Source organism: Leucoraja erinacea, chromosome 9 (assembly GCF_028641065.1).
Source record: "Leucoraja erinacea ecotype New England chromosome 9, Leri_hhj_1, whole genome shotgun sequence".
NCBI lineage: Eukaryota > Metazoa > Chordata > Chondrichthyes > Rajiformes > Rajidae > Leucoraja > Leucoraja erinaceus.
In genome coordinates this window covers 9,745,456-9,767,663 of record NC_073385.1, presented here as the reverse complement: position 1 = coordinate 9,767,663, position 22,208 = coordinate 9,745,456, and the positions used below count along the sequence as shown (strand labels likewise).

The 22,208-nt window shown below is 48.3% G+C and overlaps 1 protein-coding gene across 6 annotated transcripts in view; it reads left to right on the top strand.

Annotated features, from left to right (window-relative positions):
- The window catches only part of ccdc85ca (coiled-coil domain containing 85C, a), a 191,762-nt gene that overhangs the window by 142,065 nt on the left and 27,489 nt on the right, over window positions 1-22,208 (top strand). For 3 of the 6 annotated variants that reach the window (XM_055640110.1, XM_055640108.1, XM_055640105.1), the window contains exons 3-4: window positions 5,084-5,161; window positions 15,811-15,924. In XM_055640110.1, coding sequence (XP_055496085.1) covers window positions 5,084-5,161; window positions 15,811-15,924 — 192 coding nt within the window. The remainder of the gene's footprint in view (window positions 1-5,083; window positions 5,162-15,810; window positions 15,925-22,208) is intronic. The other 3 variants (XM_055640111.1, XM_055640109.1, XM_055640107.1) reach the window with 1 other exon arrangement.

Here is a 22,208-nt window from a genome sequence, read left to right as displayed (position 1 = left end):
AACAAACGGACATCAAACTTGGGCCGTGGAGGCCAAGTCAGTGGATATTGTTAAGGCAGAGATAAATAGATTCTTGATTAGTACCAGTGTCAGGGGTTATGGGGAGAAGGCAGGAGAATGGGGTTCGGAGGGGGAGATAGATCAGCCATGGTTGAATGGCGGAGTAGACTTGATGGGCTGAATGGCCTAATTCTGCTCCTATCACTTATGACCTTATGAACAGCACAGCACAGGGAACGGGCCCTTCAGCCCACAATGCTTGCATCGAACATGATGTCAAGTTAAACTGACCCCATCTGCCTATACACGATCCATATCCCTCAGTTGTACTCTCATATTTTGAATCGATGTTGTTGTGACATGTCATTTAAGTGTTCCACACATGCCACTCCCGACTGACGTCATGTGGACAGTGCAGAGCAGAAGCCATTAAATGGAACCGTGACACAGAGTCTTCTTCCCGGTCCTTGTATTTGGACTTTGTGGCCACAAAACATAACACCCTCTATTTCCTGCTCTTTGATGTGCCTATCTAGAAACCTCTTAAACGCCACTGTCGTATCAGCTTCCACCACCGCACCCTGGCAATGCGTTCCAAGTCCCTACTACTCTCTGTGTAAAAAACACTTGCCCACGCATCTCCATCAAACTTTCCCCCTCTCACCTCACAGCTATGCCCTCTAGTGTTGGCCACTTCCACCCTGGGAAAATGGTTCTAACTAACGTGAGTCTGAGATAATGTGCGTAAGGAAGGAACTGCAGGTGCTGGTTTACACCGAAGACAGACACAAAGAGCTGGAGTAACTCAAACGGATCAGGCAGCATCTCTGGGGAAATGGAATAGGTGACGATTCAGGTCGAGACCCTTCTTCAGACATCTCGTCCCGAAACGTCACCTATTCCTTTTCTCCAGAGATGCTGCCTGACCCGCTGAGCTACTCCAGCTTTTTGTGTGTGTCTCTGAGATATCTGGGTGGGTGTCAAAGAAACATGCTTGCTGCCCCCCCACTGGCTCTACCTAAACCGGGCAAGGTCAGGGTTTGATTCTTTAATGGAGGCTGGATGAACTGAGGTTTCAGCTGGGCCGTCCCTCAGATCCACTGGACTGGATCTGAGGATCTGAGGTTTTTCTACTGCAGTTGTACAGGGTCTTGGTGAGACCACACCTGGATTATTGCGTACAGTTTTGGTCTCCAAATCTGAGGAAGGACATTATTGCCATAGAGGGAGTGCAGAGACGGTTCACCAGACTGATTCCTGGGATGTCAGGACTGTCTTATGAAGAAGACTGGATAGACTTGGTTTATACTCTCTAGAATTTAGGAGATTGAGAGGGGATCTTATAGAAACTTACAAAATTCTTAAGGGGTTGGACAGGCTAGATGCAGGAAGATTGTTCCCGATGTTAGGGAAGTCCAGGACAAGGGGGTCACATCTTAAGGATAAGGGGGAAACCCTTTAAAACCGAGATGAGAAGAACTTTTTTCACACAGAGATTGGTGAATCTCTGGAACTCTCTGCCACAGAGGGTAGTTGAGGCCAGTGCATTGGCTATATTTAAGAGGGAGTTAGATGTGGCCCTTGTGGCTAAAGGGGATCAGAGGGTATGGAGAGAAGGCAGGTACGGGATACTGAGTTGGATGATCAGCCATGATCATATTGAATGGCGGTGCAGGCTCGAAGGGCCGAATGGCCTACTCCTGCACCTAATTTCTATGTTCCTATGTTTCTATGGATGGATGGTTGAAAGTTACTGCCCCCTATGGGTTACCCTGGAGAGTGCATCCGTGTGCCCACTTTGAAGATGGCAAGGTATCAACTGGGAGCGGGTCGGGCAGCATCTCTGGAGAGAAGGAATAGGTGATGTTTTGGGTCGAGTCCCTCTTTCAGCATCTGCAGTTACTTCCTACACACATGAAGTATAAGCTATGGCATAGTGGGCATAAGGGGGCAGTGGTTAGTGTTGTTGCCTCACCAGTCCAGAGAGCATATATGAGCCTTCTGAAATATGCAGTACACTGCATATCGCCAACTTGGACAATTTTACATTTTTATCAAGCCAATTAATCAATTGCCAATTAACCTCAAACCTGTACGACTTTGGAGTGTGGGAGGAAACCGAAGATCTCGGAGAAAACCCACGCAGATCACGGGGAGAGCGTACAAACTCCATACAGACAGCGCCCGTAGTGGGGATCGAACTGGGTCTCTGGCGCTGCATTTTGCTGCAAGGCAGCAACTCTACCGCTGCGCCACCGTGACTGCCCTGGTGTGTATGGAACTTGCATCTTCTTCCCACGACGATATTTATGGTCCTCTCGGCTACTTGGGTGCCGAAGATGTGCTGGTTAGTGGTTTAATTTGTAACTGTAGATTGCCTCTAGTGTAGGAAAGAACTGCAGTTGCTGGTTAAAATCGACAGGCAGCATCTCTGGAGAGAAGGAATGGGCGACGTTTCGGGTTGAGGCCCTTTTTTGTCTCGTGTTGATGAATGACAGGAGAATTGGGAGAATCATTGATGGGGATGCAGAAGGTGAAGTGGGATTAGTGTGGATGAGAGCATCAATGATTCAATTCAATGATACTTCATTGTCGCAGGTACCGAGGGACAGTGCAATGCTTCGTTTTGCATGCAATGCTATAAAATCGTACAGCCGACTTCACCAAGGCAGTAGCATGTGTCGCCATGTGTCTGGTGCCATTACAAACGTTGACAGAACATTCTAATCTACTGCAGCCCCCCCACCGTTACAAGTGATAGGCCATTCGGCCCATCAAGTCTACTCAGCTATTCAATCATGGCTGATCTATCTCTCCTAACCCCTTCGATCTTGATGCTCCCCCCCCACCCCCACCAACCGGGTCCCCCCTTCTTTCTCAGCGGCCCCCAACAGGATCCTTCCCTTGTTCTGGGCGGCGTCTGACTAAAGAAATTCCTCCTCATCTCCTTCCTTAAAGAACGTCCTTTAATTCTGCGTCTCTGTCTGACCTCTAGTCCTAGACTCTCCCACTAGTGGAAACATCCTCTCCAAATCCACTCTATCCAAGCCTTTCACTATTCTTGTCCAAGTCCATTCTGACCGATCTGGGTAGACAGCTACGGTTACTTTGGATGGGTCAAAGTGTAATATAATCCCTCAGTGGGAAACATGGTTTGGCCAGGATCTTCAACCTGTATGTAGTCAGTCAGACAGACACCACCAGCTAGTAGGAGTTAATGTGAATTGTCCATGTGATTAGGGCTGTGGACAATGGTGCATGTACCACAGCTTTAGACTTTAGAGATACAGCGTGGCAACAGATCCTATGGCCCACCGAGTCCGCACCGACCAGCGATCGACCCATGCACTAGCACTATCCTACATACGAGGGACAATTTGCAGTTTTTACTGAAGCCTATTAAACCTACAAACCTGCACGCCTTTGGAGTGTGGAGGGAAACCAGAGCACCCGGGGGAAACCCACACGGTCACAAGGAGTGTTTCAGCTGCGGGGAGAGATTGGGGAATTTAGTTTTAGTTTGGAGATACAGCACGGAAACACCAAGTCCGCGCTGACCAGCGATCTCCGCCCACCAGCACCATCCTACACACAAGGGTCAGTGTACAATTTTTACCAAAGCCAATGAACCTACAAAACTGCACGTATTTGGAGTGTGTGCTGGGGGGGGGGGATAACCAGAGCACCCGGAGAAAATCCATGCGGTCTCAAGAAGAACGTAAAACTTCGCACAGACAGCACCCGTAGTCAGGTCTCTGTCGCTGCAAGGCAGTAGCTCTACCGTTGTGCCACCGTGCAGCCTTCAACAGTGCAACAGCACCACGAGAGGAGAGCTGTACAGTAAGCACTGGCACAAAAAGGCCTGCAATGTAATAAATACATCCTGCTAATGTATTTAAATAATCTTGTAATCCTCTCTTCCCTCTCCTACTTCGAGTGCGTGGATTAGATGGGTGCAGTGCAGCACCGCATGTATCTGGGGCAGGATGTGGTGCATAGAAGTGTCGCTGTAACAACAGGGAATCTTTGAACCATGAAATTCAAACAAATCACTTTATATTTGTGCACAGGACAAGGGTTTCACTGGCAAGGCCACTGTACATTGGCAACCATTTGAGAAGAGCAGCTGGTTATCACAGGGGATAGACACAAAAAGCTGGAGTAAGTCAGCGGGACAGGCAGCATCTCTGGAGAGAAGGAGTAGTTGATGTTTTAGGTCGAGACTCTTCTTCAGTGGTGCAGGTGAAGTGTTGTCAGGAAAATGGAAAGAATATCTGCCTGACCCTGCTGAGTTACCCCAGCACTCTGTGTATTTTTCTGCAAACCAGCATCTGCAATTCCATATGTCTCTATAATATTTGCGTGCCTGTTCATAAGATCATCATAAGACACAGGCGCAGAATTAGGCCATTCAGCCCATTGAGTCTGCTCTGCCATTTGATCATGGCTGAACTATCTCTCCCTCTCAACCCCATTCTCCTGCCTTCTCACCATAACCCCTGACACCCACACTAATCAAGAATCTGTCAGTCCAGGCATTTCACAATTCATGATGTGGAACTCCTTTAGTTTTAAATCCCTTATAGGCATTACATTCCACCTGTCCACTTCCCCCTTCTCCCCTCTCCCCTCTCCCATCAGGCAAAAGGTACAGAAGTGTGAAAATGCACACCTCCAGATTCAGGGGCTGTTTCTTCCCAGCTGTTATCAGGCAACTGAATCATCCTACCACAACCAGAGAGTCATGCTGAACTACGATCTGCCTCTTTGGCGACCCTTGGACTATCCTTGATCAGAGTTTGCTGGCACTACCTTGTACTAAACGTTATTCCCTTATCATGTATCTACACACTGTAAATGGATCGATTGTAATCATGTATTGTCTTTCCGCTGACTGGATAGCATGCAACGATACCTCGGTACACGTGACAATTAACTGTAACTGAGTTAGATCCTCCATCTTCTGTAGTTGCTCTCTCAAATGACTGTGGATTCTTTTCGTTTCCCTCCTTTATCCTTCTATTTGCCGATCTTTTTGTCTGTTCTCATTTCCACCTTTTAACCTTTCCCTATTTCTTTTAAGGACTGTCCTCCAGAGCGCAGCATCTTCCGCTCTGGTTTAAGCTCGGGGAGATCTATCAGACCATCCTATGTGATCAAGGTGAGGCATGTTAGTATCTGATGATGGGTCCACAGGTTGCTGAGCCTGCCACAGCTGTGGAGGGGGCGTGGGGAGCTGGGGCGGAGAGTAGGGCCAATCTGTCTTGGAGATAAAGGATTCCCTGCTCGAAAATGGCCTTCATCGGGTATTGAGTCTGAAGAAGGGTCTCGACCTGAAACGTCACTCATTCCTTCTCTCCAGAGATGCTGAGTAGCGTTTTGTGTCTGTTGAATTTCGAAGTTGCGAGGTCATGTTGCAGTTGTATAAGACGTCGGTGAGGCCACATTTAGAATATTGTGTTCAGTTCTGGGCACCATGTTATAGGAAAGATGTTGTCAAACTGGAAAGGGTACAGAGAAGATTTACCAGGATGTTGCCAGGGCTAGAGAGACAGGTTGAATAGGCTGGGCCTCGATTCCTTGAACAAGCTGCCAGAGGAGGTAGTTGAGGCTGGGACAATGTTAACGTTTAAGAAACAGTTAGACAGGTACATGGTTAGGACAAGTTTGGAGGGATATGGACCAAACGCAGGCAGGTGGGACTAGCATAGATGGGACATGTTGGCCGGCGTGGGCAAGTTGGGCCTGTTTCCACGACATATCAGTCTGTGACTCTATGACTCTAACTCGCTATGCGGAGAACATAAACAGCGTGCACTCCATACAGAAAGAAATAGCCAACTGACAAAGCTAAGCAATCTCCCAAGCGACAGATCACGCCAAAATAGAAACATGGAACGCCCCAGCAGGTGAGGCAGCTCTCTGTGGAAACAGTGTTAACATTTCAAATCAATGTTTTTTTCATCAGATCAAAGCTCTCTACAAGAGCACCAGTAAATAGGAGCATGAATAAAGAATTGGGCCCCTCAAGGCTGCCCAGCCATTGTGCCACTGTGATCATGCTTGATCACCGCTGGCCACTGCTGCTCTAGTTCCCCATGACCTTGTAATGTGCAGCCAAAATCAGAAAACTGCTATCAAAAGCCCACAGAATGTTACAAACTGTTAAAGAATTCACGGCGTTCTTTGCCAAATGCATCTCCCTGGAAGCTGTAGAATTTGTTATTGGCAGGCTGCACCGTGACCTCTGTTATGTTACGCTTTTGGCTTTTGAAATACAGGCATCCCTCTCTCCATCACCCCTCCCCCCCCCCCCGCCCCCCCCCCCTCTCCCCCCCCCCCCCCCCCCCCCCTCTCCCCCCTCCCCCCCCCCCCCCCCCCCCCCCCCCCCCCCCCCACCCCCCCACCCCCCTCCCCCCCTCCCCCCCTCCCTCCCCCCCCTCCCTCACCCCCCACCCCCCCCTATCCCCCTCCGCCCACCCCCACCTCCCCCCCCTTCCCCCCCCCCACCCCCCCTTTATCCCCCTCCCCCACCCCTTCCCCCCACTCCCCCTCCCCCTCCCCCACCCCCACACCCACCCCCACCCCCCCCCCCTCCCACCCTCACACCCCCACCCCCCCTCCCCCTCCCACCTCTGCCTCCCCTCTCCTCGCTTCCCCCCCCCCCCCCCCCCCCCACACCCCTAACCCCCCCCCCCCCCCCCCCCCCCCCCCCACTCTTTGTATGACAGAAATTCATCTTTATGTTACTCATAAATCACTTCCACAAATCCTGGGGTTCGGAGTAAAAATTTGCTCCCACCATAATTTGTGGTAAAAAAAACAAACCTAATTTCCCTTTCAACTCATATTTCTCAACACACACGCACGGATAAAGCGACTTTGCATTAGGGCAAATCGCAATATGGACCGTCACCAAAGAAGGCATTCCTCATCTTGGGATACTTAGGAAGTGCAGTCACCTTTGTAGTAGTGGAAAGGTTGTAGTATATATGGGCAGCAGACAACATGAAAGCACTTGGGCAGCGTAAAGAAATAATGGTGTTGAGTGAGGGCCCAACTTGCCCACACCAGCCAACATGTCCCAGCTACACCAGTCCGTTCACATTTGTCCATTCACATTTCTCTCCACTCAACCTCCTTTGGTTTAGTTTAGTTTAGTTTAGAGATACAGCGCGGAAACAGGCCCTTTGGCCCACTGTGTCCACACCAACCAGAGATCACCACACACACTGGCAGTATCCTACAAACTAGGGACAATTTACATTGTTTACTGAAGCCAATTAAGCTACAAACCTGAGGAAACTGGAGCACCCGGAGAAAACCCACGAGGTCACAAGGAGAACGTACAAAAGTGTGGAAGACTTTTGGCTTCTATTTGGAGTGTTCTATCTATCCCCAGATCCACATAGGCTTGAAATGAATTCGATGGCCAGGACTTGCAACAATTGCTCGTCCAGGAGACGAGGCAGAAACTGACCCGTTCCAGCTCCCGGCTGTGTTTCTGCCAGATCAAGATTGAAAGCTGCAAGAGAGAATACACAGAGACTGGCGTTTCATCATGGTAGCTGTCTCCTCAATCTTATTTGTGCTCCGAGTGTCCAAGACATGGGCTGACAGCAAATTAAGATTACTCACACAAGTGATGGCCACGGACCTAGCTGGTCTTTGAATGATTGATAGTGAGTTTGGATAACATGCATTATGTCAGCCAGAATAAGCAAAGCTGAGGGACCCTGTTGCTCGAATCAAAGGTGTATTTGGCATATGTACTAGATGGAAACTGGACAATTACTTTCTTATTTGCTGCAGCTGCAGAGCCACGTTAGACATGAAAGCAACAACAGCGACAATACGATATCAGTTATAAAACTAGACCATGAACTGCAAGAAATTGCAGAGAATTGTGGACGCATCCCAGACCATCACACAAACCAACCTCCCGTCCATTGACTCAATTTACACCTCACGCTGCCTCGGCAAGGCCAGCAGCATAATCAAGGACGAGTCGCACCCTGGCCACTCCCTCTTCTCCTCTCCCCCATCAAGCAAAAGGTATAGAAGTGTGAAAACGCACACCTCCAGATTCAGGGGACAGTTTCTTCCCAGCTGTTATCAGGCAAATGAATCATCCTACCACAACCAGAGAGCAGTCCTGAACTACCATCTACCTCATTGGTGACCATCAGTGTATTAGCAAAAGGAGCAAAATTAGGCCATTCAGCCCATCAAGTCTACTCTGCCATTCAATCATGACTGATCTATCTCTCTCTCCTAACCCCATTCTCCTGCCTTCTCTCCATAACCCCTGACACCTGTGCTAATCAAGAATCTTATCTATCTCTGCCTTCAAAATATCCCTTGACTTGGCCTCCACAGCCTTCTGTGGCAAAGAATCCCACAGATTCATCACCTCTGACCAAAGAAATTCCTCCTCATCTCCTTCCTAAAGGAAGGTCCTCTAATTCTGAGGCTATGTCCTCTGGTGCTCGACTCTCCCACTAGTGGAAACTAGAAACAGCTGGTAAAAAGTAGCTGGAGGTAAAAAAACATGTCAAACCTGCTAATATCGAGATGAAAGTACAACAATTCACTCGTAAGATCATAAAATCATAAGATTATGTGATAGGAGCAGAATTAGGCCATTCAGGCCATCAAGTCCACTCTGCCATTCAATCATGGCTGATCTCTCTCTCCCTCCGAACCACATTCTCCTGCCTTCTCCTCATAAGGATGTGCATTCCACAGCTTTCCGAATGATTGCTGAAGTAGCCATTGGTTTTGGGTATTATTCTGGTATCTGATATAATACGGCTGAATGATTTGGTCTGAGAGCGACCAATATGATACTCCTGATCTCTGAGCACAAATATTTGCACAGACAATCATCCCAAGCTCATTAGTTGAAGATTTCACTCTGCTGGGATCACGTTTATATTTGCCATCAATTAGTGCTGAGAGTGTTGGCACTCTTGCGGCCCCTACCTACCTCAAATGCGTTTATATAATCTTGTATAAATGTTGACTTCTTGAAATGAATAGATCCTGGAAACCTGCTGAGGATTTGTCTTTTGCTCTATGCAGACACAGTGAGTACAGAGCGCAGCGGTAGAGTTGCTGCCTCACAGCGCCATTGACCCGGGTTCGATCCTAACTACGGGTGCTGTCCGGTGCGGGGTTTGTACGTTCTCCCTGTGACCGCGTGTGTTTTCCCCGTGTGTTCTGGTTTCCTCCCACAATTACAGAGACATGCGAGTTTGTGGGTTAATTGACCTGTATGTTGTCCCTGGTGTGTGTGGGATAGTGTTCGTGTGTGGGTGATCACTGAGCTGTCATGTCGGGCCTCAAAATGGTCTGTGATGAGCACCTGGAGAAAACCCACGCGGTCAAACTCCGCACAGACAGCATCCGAGGTCAGGATTGAACCCCGGGTCTCTGGCGTTGCTAGGCATCAACTCTGCCGCTGCGACACCGTGCAATGAACAATCCATACTTATCCGGGAGAAGGGAATGGTACCAGACCATGTTATCCCACTTTCTCATCCACTCCCTGCACACTAGGGGGGCAATTTACAGAGGGCCAATTAACCTACAAACCCGCACGCCTTTGGGACAGAGGAGGAAACCAGAGCACCTGGAGGAAACCCACGCGGTCTCAGGGAGAACGTGCAAACTCCACACCAACAGCACCCGAGGTCAGGATCGAACCGGGGTCTCTGACGCTGTGAGGCATCAGCTCTGCCAGCTGCGTCACTGTGCTGCCCTGTAAGATAAAGTAATTTCACTGTTTTGGGCAATGAAGACACTGGGCCTGTACTCGCTGGAGTGTAGAAGGAAGAGGGGGGGACCTCGTTGAAACTTACCAAATAGTGAAAGGCCTGATAGAGTGGATGTGGAGAGGATGTTTCCACTAGTGGGAGAGTCTAGGACCAGATGTCATAGCCTCTGAATTAAAGGATGTTCCTTTATGAAGGAGATTTCTTTAGTCAGAGGTTGGTGAATCTGTGGAATTCTTTGCCAGAGGAGGCTGTGGAGGCCAAGCCAATTGATATTTTAAGGCGGAGATATAGATTATTGATTAGTTTACCTGTCAGGGGTTATGGGGAGAAGGCTGGAGAACGGGGTTAGGAGGGAGAGGTAGATCAGCCATGATTGAATGGCAGAGTAGACTTGATGGGTCGAATGGCCCAATTCTGCCCCAATCACACAAGACCACATGACTTTATGGACACCAGGAACAATCCCACTGGCAGGAGGTGAGAGGCATCAGGCAAAGCTATGGTGCAGTATCCCCAAACTGAGCATCCTCAGCCAGCTCGTTGGTATTTTGGGCTTCTGAATCTTCTACAGAACCCCCTATGTGTGAGTCTGAGAAGAAAGAGCGAAAGCAGTCAGGAGTGAAGGAGCCAGCAGGGAGAGGGAAGGGAAGGGAATCAGATGGAGCGACTCAGAGAGGAGGAGAGGAAGTCAGGAGGAAGGGATGAACAATGTCACGGAAGCTACCCGAGGTTTAATACTGAACGAAAAGGAAAATTCCAATATATTTAATTTAGTAGAAAGCCTGACGTGTTTTCTAGACTGATTCCTGGGATGTCAGGACTGTCTTATGAAGAAAGACTGGATAGACTTGGTTTATACTCTCTAGAATTTAGGAGATTGAGAGGGGATCTTATAGAAACTTACAAAATTCTTAAGGGGTTGGACAGGCTAGATGCAGGAAGATTGCTCCCGATGTTGGGGAAGTCCAGGCCAAGGGGTCACAGGATAAGGGGGAAATCCTTTAAAAACGAGATGAGAAGAACTTTTTTCACACAGAGAGTGGTGAATCTCTGGAACTCTCTGCCGCAGAGGGTAGTTGAGGCCAGTTCATTGGTTATATTTAAGAGGGAGTTAGATGTGGCTAAGTGGCTAAGGGGATCAGGGGGTATGGAGAGAAGGCAGGTACAGGATACTGAGTTGGATGATCAGCCATGATCATATTGAATGGCGGTGCAGGCTCGAAGGGCCGAATGGCCTACTCCTGCACCTAATTTCTATGTTTCTATGTTTCTCCGTGTTCCTTTCAGGGATGACAAGCTACCCTGTATGTCATTTCTGGAGCCAGTCCACCTGAACGGAGCAGATGCTCAATTATTCTAGTGCAATCGCGTGTGTTTCTTGCATGTACAAATTGACTGGGGCTCTTCAATGCTCAGTGGCTCTTTATTGTTTGTTGTACAGGCATACAGCGAAATTCTTTCTTTTGCACACAGTTCAGTTAAGTATTGCCTTACCTGAGCCCAATCCCCGATTAATCCAAGGTGTGTAGAATTAGTCCATTGACACTGCATGCAAGAGTTGCCATGTTTTGCCGCCTATTTCAAAATCATAAATTCACAAGGTCGGAAGTGATAGGAGCAGAATTAGGCCATTTGGCCCATCCAGTCATATTTCACACAAAGGGTGGTGGGTGCATGGAACAAGCTGTCAGAGGAGGTAGTTGAGGCTGGGACTATCCCATCATTTCAGAAACAGTTAGACAGGTACATGGATAGGACAGGTTTGGAGGGATATGGACCAAGCGCAGGCAAGTGGGACTAGTGTAGCTGGGGCATTGTTGGCCGGTGTGAGCAAGTTGGGCCAAAGGGCCTGTTTCCACACTGTATCACTCTATGACTCTAAGTCTACTCTGCCATTCAATTTCTCCCTCCTTCTCCTGCCTGCTCCCCATAACCCCCGACACTGGTCCAGCCTAGTCCAGCCTTTGAGTGCTTGGTCTTCTGGAGCGATGACTGATCTAGGCGAGCCCCAGACTGCTGTAGGGCCTACAGCCATTGCCTCAGTCAGAATCATCCAACGAACCGTCGTCCCTCTCTCAGCATGGGGTATGATTGCTCCTTTCGTTGCCTATTCTAACCAAGCAATCATGAGGGTGCTTTTGTATCCATTTAAGGTCTGAAGTCAGAGATTCATAGAGATTTACAGTGTTGGAATAGGTCCTTTGGCCCAATTTGTCCACACCGGCAACATGCCCCATCTCCACTAGTTCCACCTGCATACATTTGGCCCATATCTCTCTAAACTAGTTCCTGTATCCATGTTCCTGGCTCATTCCATACACCCACCACCCTTTGCGTGAAAATGTTACCCCTCAAATTCCTGTTAAATTTTTCCCCCCTTACCTTAAATGTATGTCTTCGTGTTCTCGATTGCCCTACTCTGGGCAAGAGAGTCTGTGCATCTACCCAATCTATTCCTCTCATGAAGAACACAGAGAGCTGTGAATGTGGAATTCTCTTCCTCAGCGGCCGGTTCTCTGGAGACTTTCAAGAGAGAGCTAGATAGGGCTCTTAAAGATAGCGGAGTCATGGGGATATGGGGAGAAGGCAGGAACGGAGTACTGATTGGGGATGATCAGCCATGATCACATTGAATGGCGATGCTGGCTCGAAGGGCCGAATGGCCTACTCCTGCACCTGTTGCCTATTGTCCATGACCAGCATGCCATTGAACTCCTCGGCCTTTCCCTATGATCTGTCAGCTGGCTGCAAGACTTGACCGTGTATGTTGGGTCTGAGTCGTGGGTTAGAGTGCTGACTGGCCAGAATGCTCCACCAGTATACACAGGCCTGTAAAACCAGTCTAGGAGACCTGGTGTGACTTACAAACTCCCCCTACAAACTCTGCACAGACAGCACCCACAGTCAGGATCGAACCTTGCACGGAACCTTTGCAAGAGGATTACGACCAATTTGTATTTACTGAGTTTAAAACATGTTTTCCCAGCTTCGGAAAAGGCCTTATTTTTATTTAAATAGTCCTGCTTTACGGAGCACTTGGAGAAAGAAGACAATATCGTGAGTTTAATGAGTTCAATTCAGTTTAGTTTATTGTCATGTGTACTGAGGTGCAGTGAAAAGCTTTTGTTGCGTGCTAGCCATCCAGAGGAAAGACAATACATGATTGCAACCAGGCCATCCACAGTCTATAGATTCATGATAAAGGGAATAACGTTTGGTTCAACGAACAGCCAGTGAAGTCCGATCAGTCTGAAGGACCCCGATGAATTGTTCTGGAATTTAGAAAGGTGAGAGAGGATCTCATAGAAACATCTAAAAGTCTTAAAGGATTGGACAGGCCGGATGCAGAAAAAATGTTCCCGATGTTGGTGGAGTCCAGAACCAGGGGACACACGGTTTATGAATAAGGGGGAGGCCATTTAGGACTGAGATGAGGAAAAACTTTTGCACCCAGAGTTGTGAATCTGTGGAAATCTCTGCCACAGAAGGCAATGGAGGCGAATTCACTGGATGTTTTCGAGAGGGAGTTAGATTTAGCTGTTAGGCGAAAAGGAATCAAGGGATTTGGGGAAAAAAGCAGGAATTGGGTACTGATTTTAGATGATCAGCCATGATCATATTGAATGGCGGTGCTGTCTCGAAGGACCGAATGGCCTACTCCTGCACCTATTTTTCTATGTTTCTATGATGAGGTGGATAGTAGGTCAGGACTGCTCTCTGGTTGGGGTAGGATGGTTCAGTTGCCTGACTGAGCAGTGGTGAACTACTGAGATTGGTCATAAAAAGGTGTCAGGCCTCCTCTGTCTTTGAACTGTTTAATACCAGCCACACCGGCTCCAACTCTGAGCTGCCTTGAGTATTGCGAGGTTTATTAGATGCACTGCGCTGGGGCTGCAGCGTGGGTGATGGAGGTCAGCGGTGGAGCTCTCTAGGGTGGGATGCCTGGCCCAGATCTGAGAGTGAGTGGCTGACAGCTGGACAGATGAACAGGTCTCTCCGCGTCGTATCAGGAGTCTAGGGCTGGAAAAGGTTCTGACCCCCTACAGCAAGGGTTAAAAGGAGCTGGAGAGACAGATTGTGCAGTTGCTGCTGTTGGAATACGATTCAGTTTAGTTTATTGTCATGTGTACCAAAGTCTTCAGACCAGTCTGAAGAAGGGTCTCGACCTGAAACGTCACCTATTCCTTTTCTCCAGAGATGCTGCCTGACCCACTGAGTTACTCCAGCCTTTTGTGTCCATCTTCAGTTTAAACTAGCATCTGCACTTCCTTCCTCCTCAACCGATTGCCTGCCAGGCTTTGTCTGTCTTTACTCAGAGAGTGGTAGCTGTGTGGAATGAGCTTCCAGTGAAGGTGGTGGAGGCAGGTTCGTTTTTATCATTTAAAAATAAATTGGATAGTTATATGGATGGGAAGGGAATGGAGGGTTATGGTCTGAGCGCAGGTATATGGGACTAGGGGAGATTATGTGTTCGGCACGGACTAGAAGGGTCGAGATGGCCTGTTTCCGTGCTGTAATTGTTATATGGTTATATGGTTATATGGTCCAAAGCCCTATGTAATGAAAAGGAACTGCAGATGTTGGTTGACACCAAAGATAGACATAAAATGTTGGTGTAACTCAGCGGGTCAGGCACCATCTCTGGAGGAAATAGATAGGTAATGTTTTGGGCCCCACCCCTCCTCTCTACCAACTTTCCCAGCCCCTTCCCTCCACCCACACCCCACCATCAGTATGAAGAAGGGTCCCTATCCATGTTCTCTAGAGAAGCTACCAGACATGCTGAGTTACTCCAACACTCTGTGCCTTTTTATTTTACGAAGGAAGAAATGCGGTCAAAGTTGGGGCTGCTCTGTTGATATTGTCTTTTTTCTCCTTCATGTGCCGATTGTCCTGCCGTGAATTTGGGGCACTTCTGTTCATTCCACTTTCAAACCCCCCAAAATTTACACTTGTCTTGCAACCCAAGGATGTTTTCTGCTCTCTGGTCAATGGGAATCTTTGCATTTGGGTAAAGTATCTCTGAACTTTGTCAGCATATTGTAAAGATACTCTATGTAGAAATGTACTCAAGCGGTTAGGTAGGATGGGACTCTATTCCTTGAAGCACAGGACGATGAGAGGTTGATCTTATAGAGGTGTAGCAAGCAGAGAGTCAAGAGTGTTTTATTGTCATGTGTCCCAGATAGGACAATGAAATTCTTACTTGCTGCAGCACAATACAATATGTCAACGTTGTACATATTGGGAGAAGAGAAAAAGGTTCAGTGTGTGTTTACACATGCACACATACTCAATAAATAACAAATATAGTGCAATAATAATAATAGTCTGTTGTTCTTCAGAGCTTATTTGTTGTTGTGTTTAATAACCTGATGGCCGTAGGGAAGAAGCTGTTCCTGAACCTGGACGATACAGTTTTCCGGCTCCTGTACCTTCTTCCCGATGGAAATGGTGTAATGAGTGCATGGCCAGGATGGTGTGGGTCTTTGATGAGGCGGCGACTTCGATAGATCCCTTTGATGGTGGGGAGGTCAGACTTTTTGTGGTCTTTTCCGCTCCTGGATGCTCAAGTTGCCGAACCAGGCCACGATGCAACCAGTCAGCATGCTCTCTACTGTGCACCTGTAGAAATCATGAGAGGAATAGATTGGGTAGATGCACAGCCTCCTGCCCAGAGGGTCGGAGGACATAGGTTTAAAGTGACTCGGAAAAGATTTAATAGGAATCTAAGTGGTAACTTATTCACACAAAGGGTGGTGGGTGTATGGAACGAGCTGCCAGAGGAGGTAGTTGCGGCAGGGACTTTCGCCACTTTTAAGAAACAGTTAGCCAGGGACAAGGATAGGACAGGTTTGGAGGGATATGGACCAAATGCGGGCAGGTGGGACTAATGTAGATGGGAAATGTTGGCTGGTGTGGGCAAGTTGGACCGAGTGACCTGTTTCCACGCTGTATCACTCTATGACTCTATGACTCTAGATGGGAAGCATCTTTCCTTTAATAAAGTGCAATGCGTTTCCCTCCATAGCAGTCAAGTGCCGGTGATCTGAAGGCTCTCCGTAAGGCCTACCCTGCACCGCACAAGCCCGACTCTCCACATTCTTCACCGTTGCCACCGCCATTTCAGGAGCCCACACAAAACGTGAGTACAGTGCGGGATTACAGAAAGAGTTGAGGGATGGTGCCAGTGTATGTCTGGAACAAGGACTGTTTGATGTAACTGATAATAAGGCAGGCATCGCTGGGGCCCCGTGTGAGTTGGTGCTGCAAGTAAGAATTTCATTGTTAATTTGGCAAAGTTGTAAATTGTCCCTAGTGTGTAGGATAGTGTTAGAGTAGACAATAGACAATAGGTGCAAGAGGAGGCCATTCGGCCCTTCAAGCCAGCACCGCCATTCAATGTGTTCATGGCTGATCATCCACAGTCAGCACCCTGTTTCTGCCTTCTCCCCATATTCTTTGACTCCGCTATCTTTATGAGCTCTATCTAACTCTTTCTTGAAAGCATCCAGAGAATCGGCCTCCACTGCCTTCTGAGGCAGAGAATTCCACAGATTCACAACTCTCAGGGTGAAAAGGTTTTTCCTCATCTCCGTTCTAAATGGCCTACCCCTTATTCTTAAACTGTAGCCCCTGGTTCTGCACTCTTCCAACATCGGGAAGAGTCCTCTTTATTCAAGCTGCCTCTAGCGTGTCCAATCCCTTGATAATCTTATATGTTTCAACAAGATCTCCTCTCATCCTTCTAAACTCCAGTGTAATCAAGCCCAGCCGCTCCATTCTTTCAACATATGACAGTCCAGCCATCCCGGGAATTAACCTTGTGAACCTACGCTGCACTGCCTCAAATGCAAGAATGTCCTTCCTCAAATTTGGAGACCAAAACTGCACACAATACTCTAGGTGTGGTCTCACCAGGGCCCTGTACAACTGCAGAAAGACCTCTTTGCTCCTATACTCAACTGCTTTTGTTATGAAAGCCAACATGCCATTAGCTTTCTTCACTGCCTGCTGTACCTGCATGCTTACTTTCAGTGACTGATCTAAAAGGACACCCAGATCCCGTTGTACTTCCCCTTTTCCTAACTTGACACCATTCAGATGAAAAATCTGCATTCCTGTTCTTGCCACTCAAGTGGATAACCTCATATTTATCCATATTAAACTGCATCTGACCACTCCCCCAACCTGTCCAAGTCTTTACCTAACCCTTGTGTCTGTACAGTATACAATCGCTGTGTCAAATGTCCAATTCAAGACCCTGCAAGAGCCCCATGCTGACACTGTAAGAGTGTAAGAGCGCCAGAGACCCATGTTCGATCCTGACTACGGGTGCTGTCTATACGGAGTTTGTACGTTCTCCCCGTGACTCGTGTGAGTTTTCTCCGTGTGCTCCGGTTTCCTCCCACACTCCGAAGATGTACAGGCTTGTAGGTTAATTGGCTTGGTGTCATTGTAAATTGTCCCTAGTGTGTAGGATAGTGGAAGTGTATGGGGATCGCTGGTCGGCACGGACTCGTTGCGTCAAGCTAGGGTTGCCAACTGTCCCGTATTAGCCGGGACATCCTGTTTTTTGGGCTAAATTGGTTTGTCCCATAAGGGACCGCCCTTGTCCTGTATTTGACCGCTACTGCTCGGGTCGAGGAGACTGTCGGGTCGGAACGCCGCATCCGGCCCCGTCTCACACAACCCGACGTAGTGCAGCCCATGGAGTGCAGCAGCAGCGCCTCGCCGGTTGGCAGCCCGGCCAGCTGTCCGACCTTCGGACCTTCGCTTACCGCCGACACCACCACCCCTCCTTCACATGGCCGATCATCGGTTCACGAGTTGGATGGGGCGCCGGACTTTGCGCACGATGTCACGCGGCCCGGGACAAAACTCCTCAGCTGGCCCGCCGGCTGGGCTCTGTGTGCAGTCCAGCACCCGGGCCAACTCATCATTCACCCAGCCATGGCCGAGTCGGTTAACGAATTGCCGTTGGGAATTTGTCCCATATTTTGACCTTTTGTCCCTTATTTGCGAGTGAGAAAGTTGGCGACCAGAGTCCAAAGGCCTGTTTCTGTGCAGTAACTCGAAATGAAACTAATCACCATGACATCTCGAACAATGTGTGTGATTACCATAACTCTTTGATACTGACTGTGTGGGCCACCATGTCACTATCACCATGTGTGTGTGTTCTAGAGAGATCAAACACATGCTTGCTGGAGCCAGGAAATGTACTTCACCATGTGCAAGAGTCCCTGCCCACAAGATGTGATTAGAAGATAATACCACCAATGGGGAATTTCAGAGAAGCTTCTTTATCTAGAGAATGTTTAGAATTTGGATCACATTGAGATGCTGAAGCCATAACTGGGATGCATTTAACGAGAAACCAGGTGGAATTGTTGGTGGAGAAATGCAGTGAATGATGACCCGAGGATTCTTGTGTAGAAAAATAACACAATGTGCTGGAATAGCTCAGTGGGTCAGGCAGCATCTCTGGAGAATATGGCTAGGTGCCGTTTTGGGTCGGGACTCTAGGTATTTAGTTTAGTTTAGAGGTACAGTTTATGTTATAGACAATAGACAATAGTTGCAGGAGTAGGCCATTTGGCTCTTCGAGCCAGCACCGCCATTCAATGTGATCATGGCTGATCATCCCCAATCAGTACCCCCATTCCTGCCTTCTCCCCATATCCCCTGACCCCGTTATCTTTAAGAGCCTATCTAGCTCTCTCTTGAAAGTATCCAGAGAACCGGCCTCCACCTCCCTCTGAGGCAGAGAATTCCACAGACTCACAACTCTCTGTGTGAAAAAGTGTTTCCTCGTCTCCGTTCTAAATGGCTAACTCCTTATTCCTAAACTGTGGCCCCTGGTTCTGGACTCCCCCACCATCGGGAACATGTTTCCTGCCTCTAGCGTGTCCAAACCCGTAATAATCTTATATGTTTCAATAAGATCCCCTCTCATCCTTCTAAGCCCAGCCGCTCCATTCCCGCCATCCCGGGAATTAACCTTGTAAACCTACGCTGCACTCCCTCAGGGTGCTATCCAGTGTTGCGTGTTACCCAGTCAGCGGAAAGGCTACACATGAAATACAATCAAGCCGTCCACAGAGTACAGATACTGAATAAAGGGAACATCGTTTAGATAAAGTCCAGTCGCATGGAGTGCGTGAGGCTGCAGCCTCTGTTCCAATATCTAAAGGGGCTGCTCCTTGCCTTCTGGCTGCACTTCACACCCACCATCCTCATCTTCGGACACTCTGCGCGTAGGGGAGAGGGTAGGGCCGAAGATGTCCTGGTTGGGTTGCTCCTAGGCCTGGCCAAGCTGGCCATCCGCGAGTCACGGCGCCTGGTGGAAGAGGGCCGACTATGCGCCGTCCACGGGCGCCCTGGGGAATTCCGGGACCACTGGGCACCGCGGGGGGTGGAATGCATCCTTGGTAATGATGGTGATAAAGTTGCTTACGAGTGTATATTTGATATTGATAAATATTTGTTTGACTTGTATTATGGCGGTGGGTTTTGTTTTGAATCATTTAGTATTGTACGTATTGTAAATAATTGATACAATTATTTTTGGTTAAAAAAAAAGTAAAGATGGCCTGAGGGTCTCCAGTGAGGTCAATGGTAGGTTAGGTTGTTGTTGGTGATCAGATGGTTCATTTGCCTGATAACTGCTGGGAAGAAGGTGTTACGGGGCAACCGAACCGTTCTTCATTCAGATTCTTGTGCGCAGTTTAGGGCCGATGATGGCGCCCATTCCATGTCTTTGAACGGAATGGAATTCATTCGAAAATGCCAACATGTGGTCCGTGATGAAACAGTAGCGGAAAGAGAGGCCAACAGATGAACTTAAACCGTCCCTGGTCACAGAAACAATCAAAAATAGACTGTGTACCTATTAAAAGATTATCGCGGCTGACGGAACACGAAAGGGGGTAAAATCAGGGAGAGCGGTGAATCTCCTGCATCGTCTGCAGCCAAGTGAATAATTTGAGGAGCCGAGCTCTCAAGGCAAGGTTTGCCTTCGCTTCCTCTGCTGCTCTGGCTCATTAAGCCGTGCCCTTTATGCACGGCTGCGGTGAGAAATATATAATCCCATCAAGTCAGGCATAATTCCACACCTAATTGCACTCGCACAGGCACAGCTTCATCACTAATGACCTGTGCGGCTGAACAGTGACATGAATAATGGCATGCGGCTCTGTGAGTCCATGATAAGAGCAAGGTTGTTTGTCTAAATTACCCCCCTTCAGACTCACTTATACCGTATACTTGTGGAGGTAAAAGCAATGTAATTGGCAGCAGCGTGCCGCATGATAAATTCCTGCTGGGATCAGGACTGAAGCAACAGCAATTTGGACGAGACCCGGGAGGCCTGTGGCTCAGCTATAGTGGAGTCAGAGTATGAGCCAGTCATTTGCCTTTGTGTGGTGTATTCTGAGTGAAGCCCAGGCAAAAATAAAAACCCTATTGTGCTCTCCGACTGCTCTTGGCTTCATGAATAGTCCCGCTGGGTAGTTGGGTCACGGTGGTGCAGCGGTAGAGTGCCAGAGACCCGGGTTCGATCCTGACCACGGTGCTTGTCTGTGCGGAGTTTGTACGTTCTCCCCGTGACCTGCGTGGGTTTTCTCCGGGATCTCCAGTTTCCTCCCACTCTCCAAAGACGTGCAGGTTTGCAGGTTGATTGGTATAATTGTAAATTGTCCCCAGTGCCTGTAGGATAGCATTAGCATGCGGGGATCGCTGGTCGGCGCGGACGCGGTGGGCCGAAGGGGCTGTCGCTGTGCTGTATCTCTGCTTCCAAGATGGCGCGCAACCCAGGCGACTATTTGTGTGCTAACCACAGAAACAGAAGTCACATATTACAATCACTCCACACTTCTAAATCTCTACACCGACAGACACAGTGAATGGCTCGATTGTAATCAGGCGTTGCCTTTCCGCTGGCTGGTTAGCACGCAACAAAAGCTTTTCACTGTACCTCGATACACGTGACAATCAACTAAACTGAACTAAACTAATCATAACTACACCAAAAGGACCCGCTCTATGCATTAGGAAGGTGGAAATGGGAGAAAAATGTACCTGGAATTCAAGTGAGTGAGGTAGACAAAAGTGCTGGAGAAACTCAGCGGGTGCCGCAGCATCTATGGAGCGAAGGAAATACGCAACGTTTCAGGCCGAAACTAACCAGTTGGATTAAACAGCAGTGTGACAATCACCGGATCCTGAACGCACTCTTTTACAACAGCCATTGAATATCGTGATTGCATTATGTAAACACCAACTCAACACTTTTCACCGTCACAAAACTGTTCTACAACCAACAGTAACTTTAGAACTGCCTTCACTATTGCAATGTAGCAACCAAGTCAGTCAAGTTACACAAAATATGCCGGATGCAACCGCAGATGCTGGTTTACACTGAAGATAGACATCAAATGCTGGAGTCACTCAGCGGGACAGGCAGCATCTCTGGAAAAAAGGAATAGGTGACGTTTTGGGTCGAGACCCTTCTTCAATCTGAGGAAGAGTCTCTGACCCGAAACGTCACCAACTTCTTCTCTCCACAGATGCTGCCTGTCCCGCTGAGTTACTCCAGCTTTTTGTGTCTATCTATCAGTCACGTTACACAATGCAAGTTTGTACAGAGCAGCAGGATCATGGTTAATTATTTTTTCTGAATGCTGTTGATTGATGAGGGATAAGTGTTGGTCAGGTCAATTGGCGTAACTTATCTGTTAGAGTCATAGTCACACAGCGCAGAAACATGCCTTTCGGCCCAACTTGAGAATCATGAGAATCCTCTTTGACATACCGAATGTCCGTAATCTTCTCAGGAAGTAGAGGCGCTGATGTGCTTTCTTTATAATTGCATCAGCATCAGCTGGCCAAGGTCAAAGATAGCGTGGTCAAGGGACATGGGGAGAAGGCAGGAACGGGGTACTGATTATGGATGATCAGCCATGATCACAGTGAATGGCGGTGCTGGCTCAAAGGGCCGAATGGCCTATTCTTGCACCTATTGTCTATTGTCAAAGCCGACCAAGAGCTTCATCTACACTTGACCCACCTTCCCATGTTAGGCCCATATCCCTCTCAAATTTTCCTATCATATACCTGTCCGAATGCCTTTAGATGTTGTTATAGTATCTACCTCAACTACTGCCTCTTGCAGCTCATTCCATATATCCACCACCTTTTGTGTGAAAAAGTTACCCCTCAGGTTCCTATTAAAGCTTTCCCCTCTCAGCTTAAACCTACTGTAGCCTGGTTCTTGATCCCCCTACTCTAGGTAAAAGACTATGTGTGTTCACCCTATCTATTCCCCTCATGATCTTCTACACCTAAATAAGATCACCCCTCAACCTCCTCACCTGCTCAACCCCTCCCAAAAGCTCAGGCCCTCGAGTCCTGGCAACACCTTCGTAA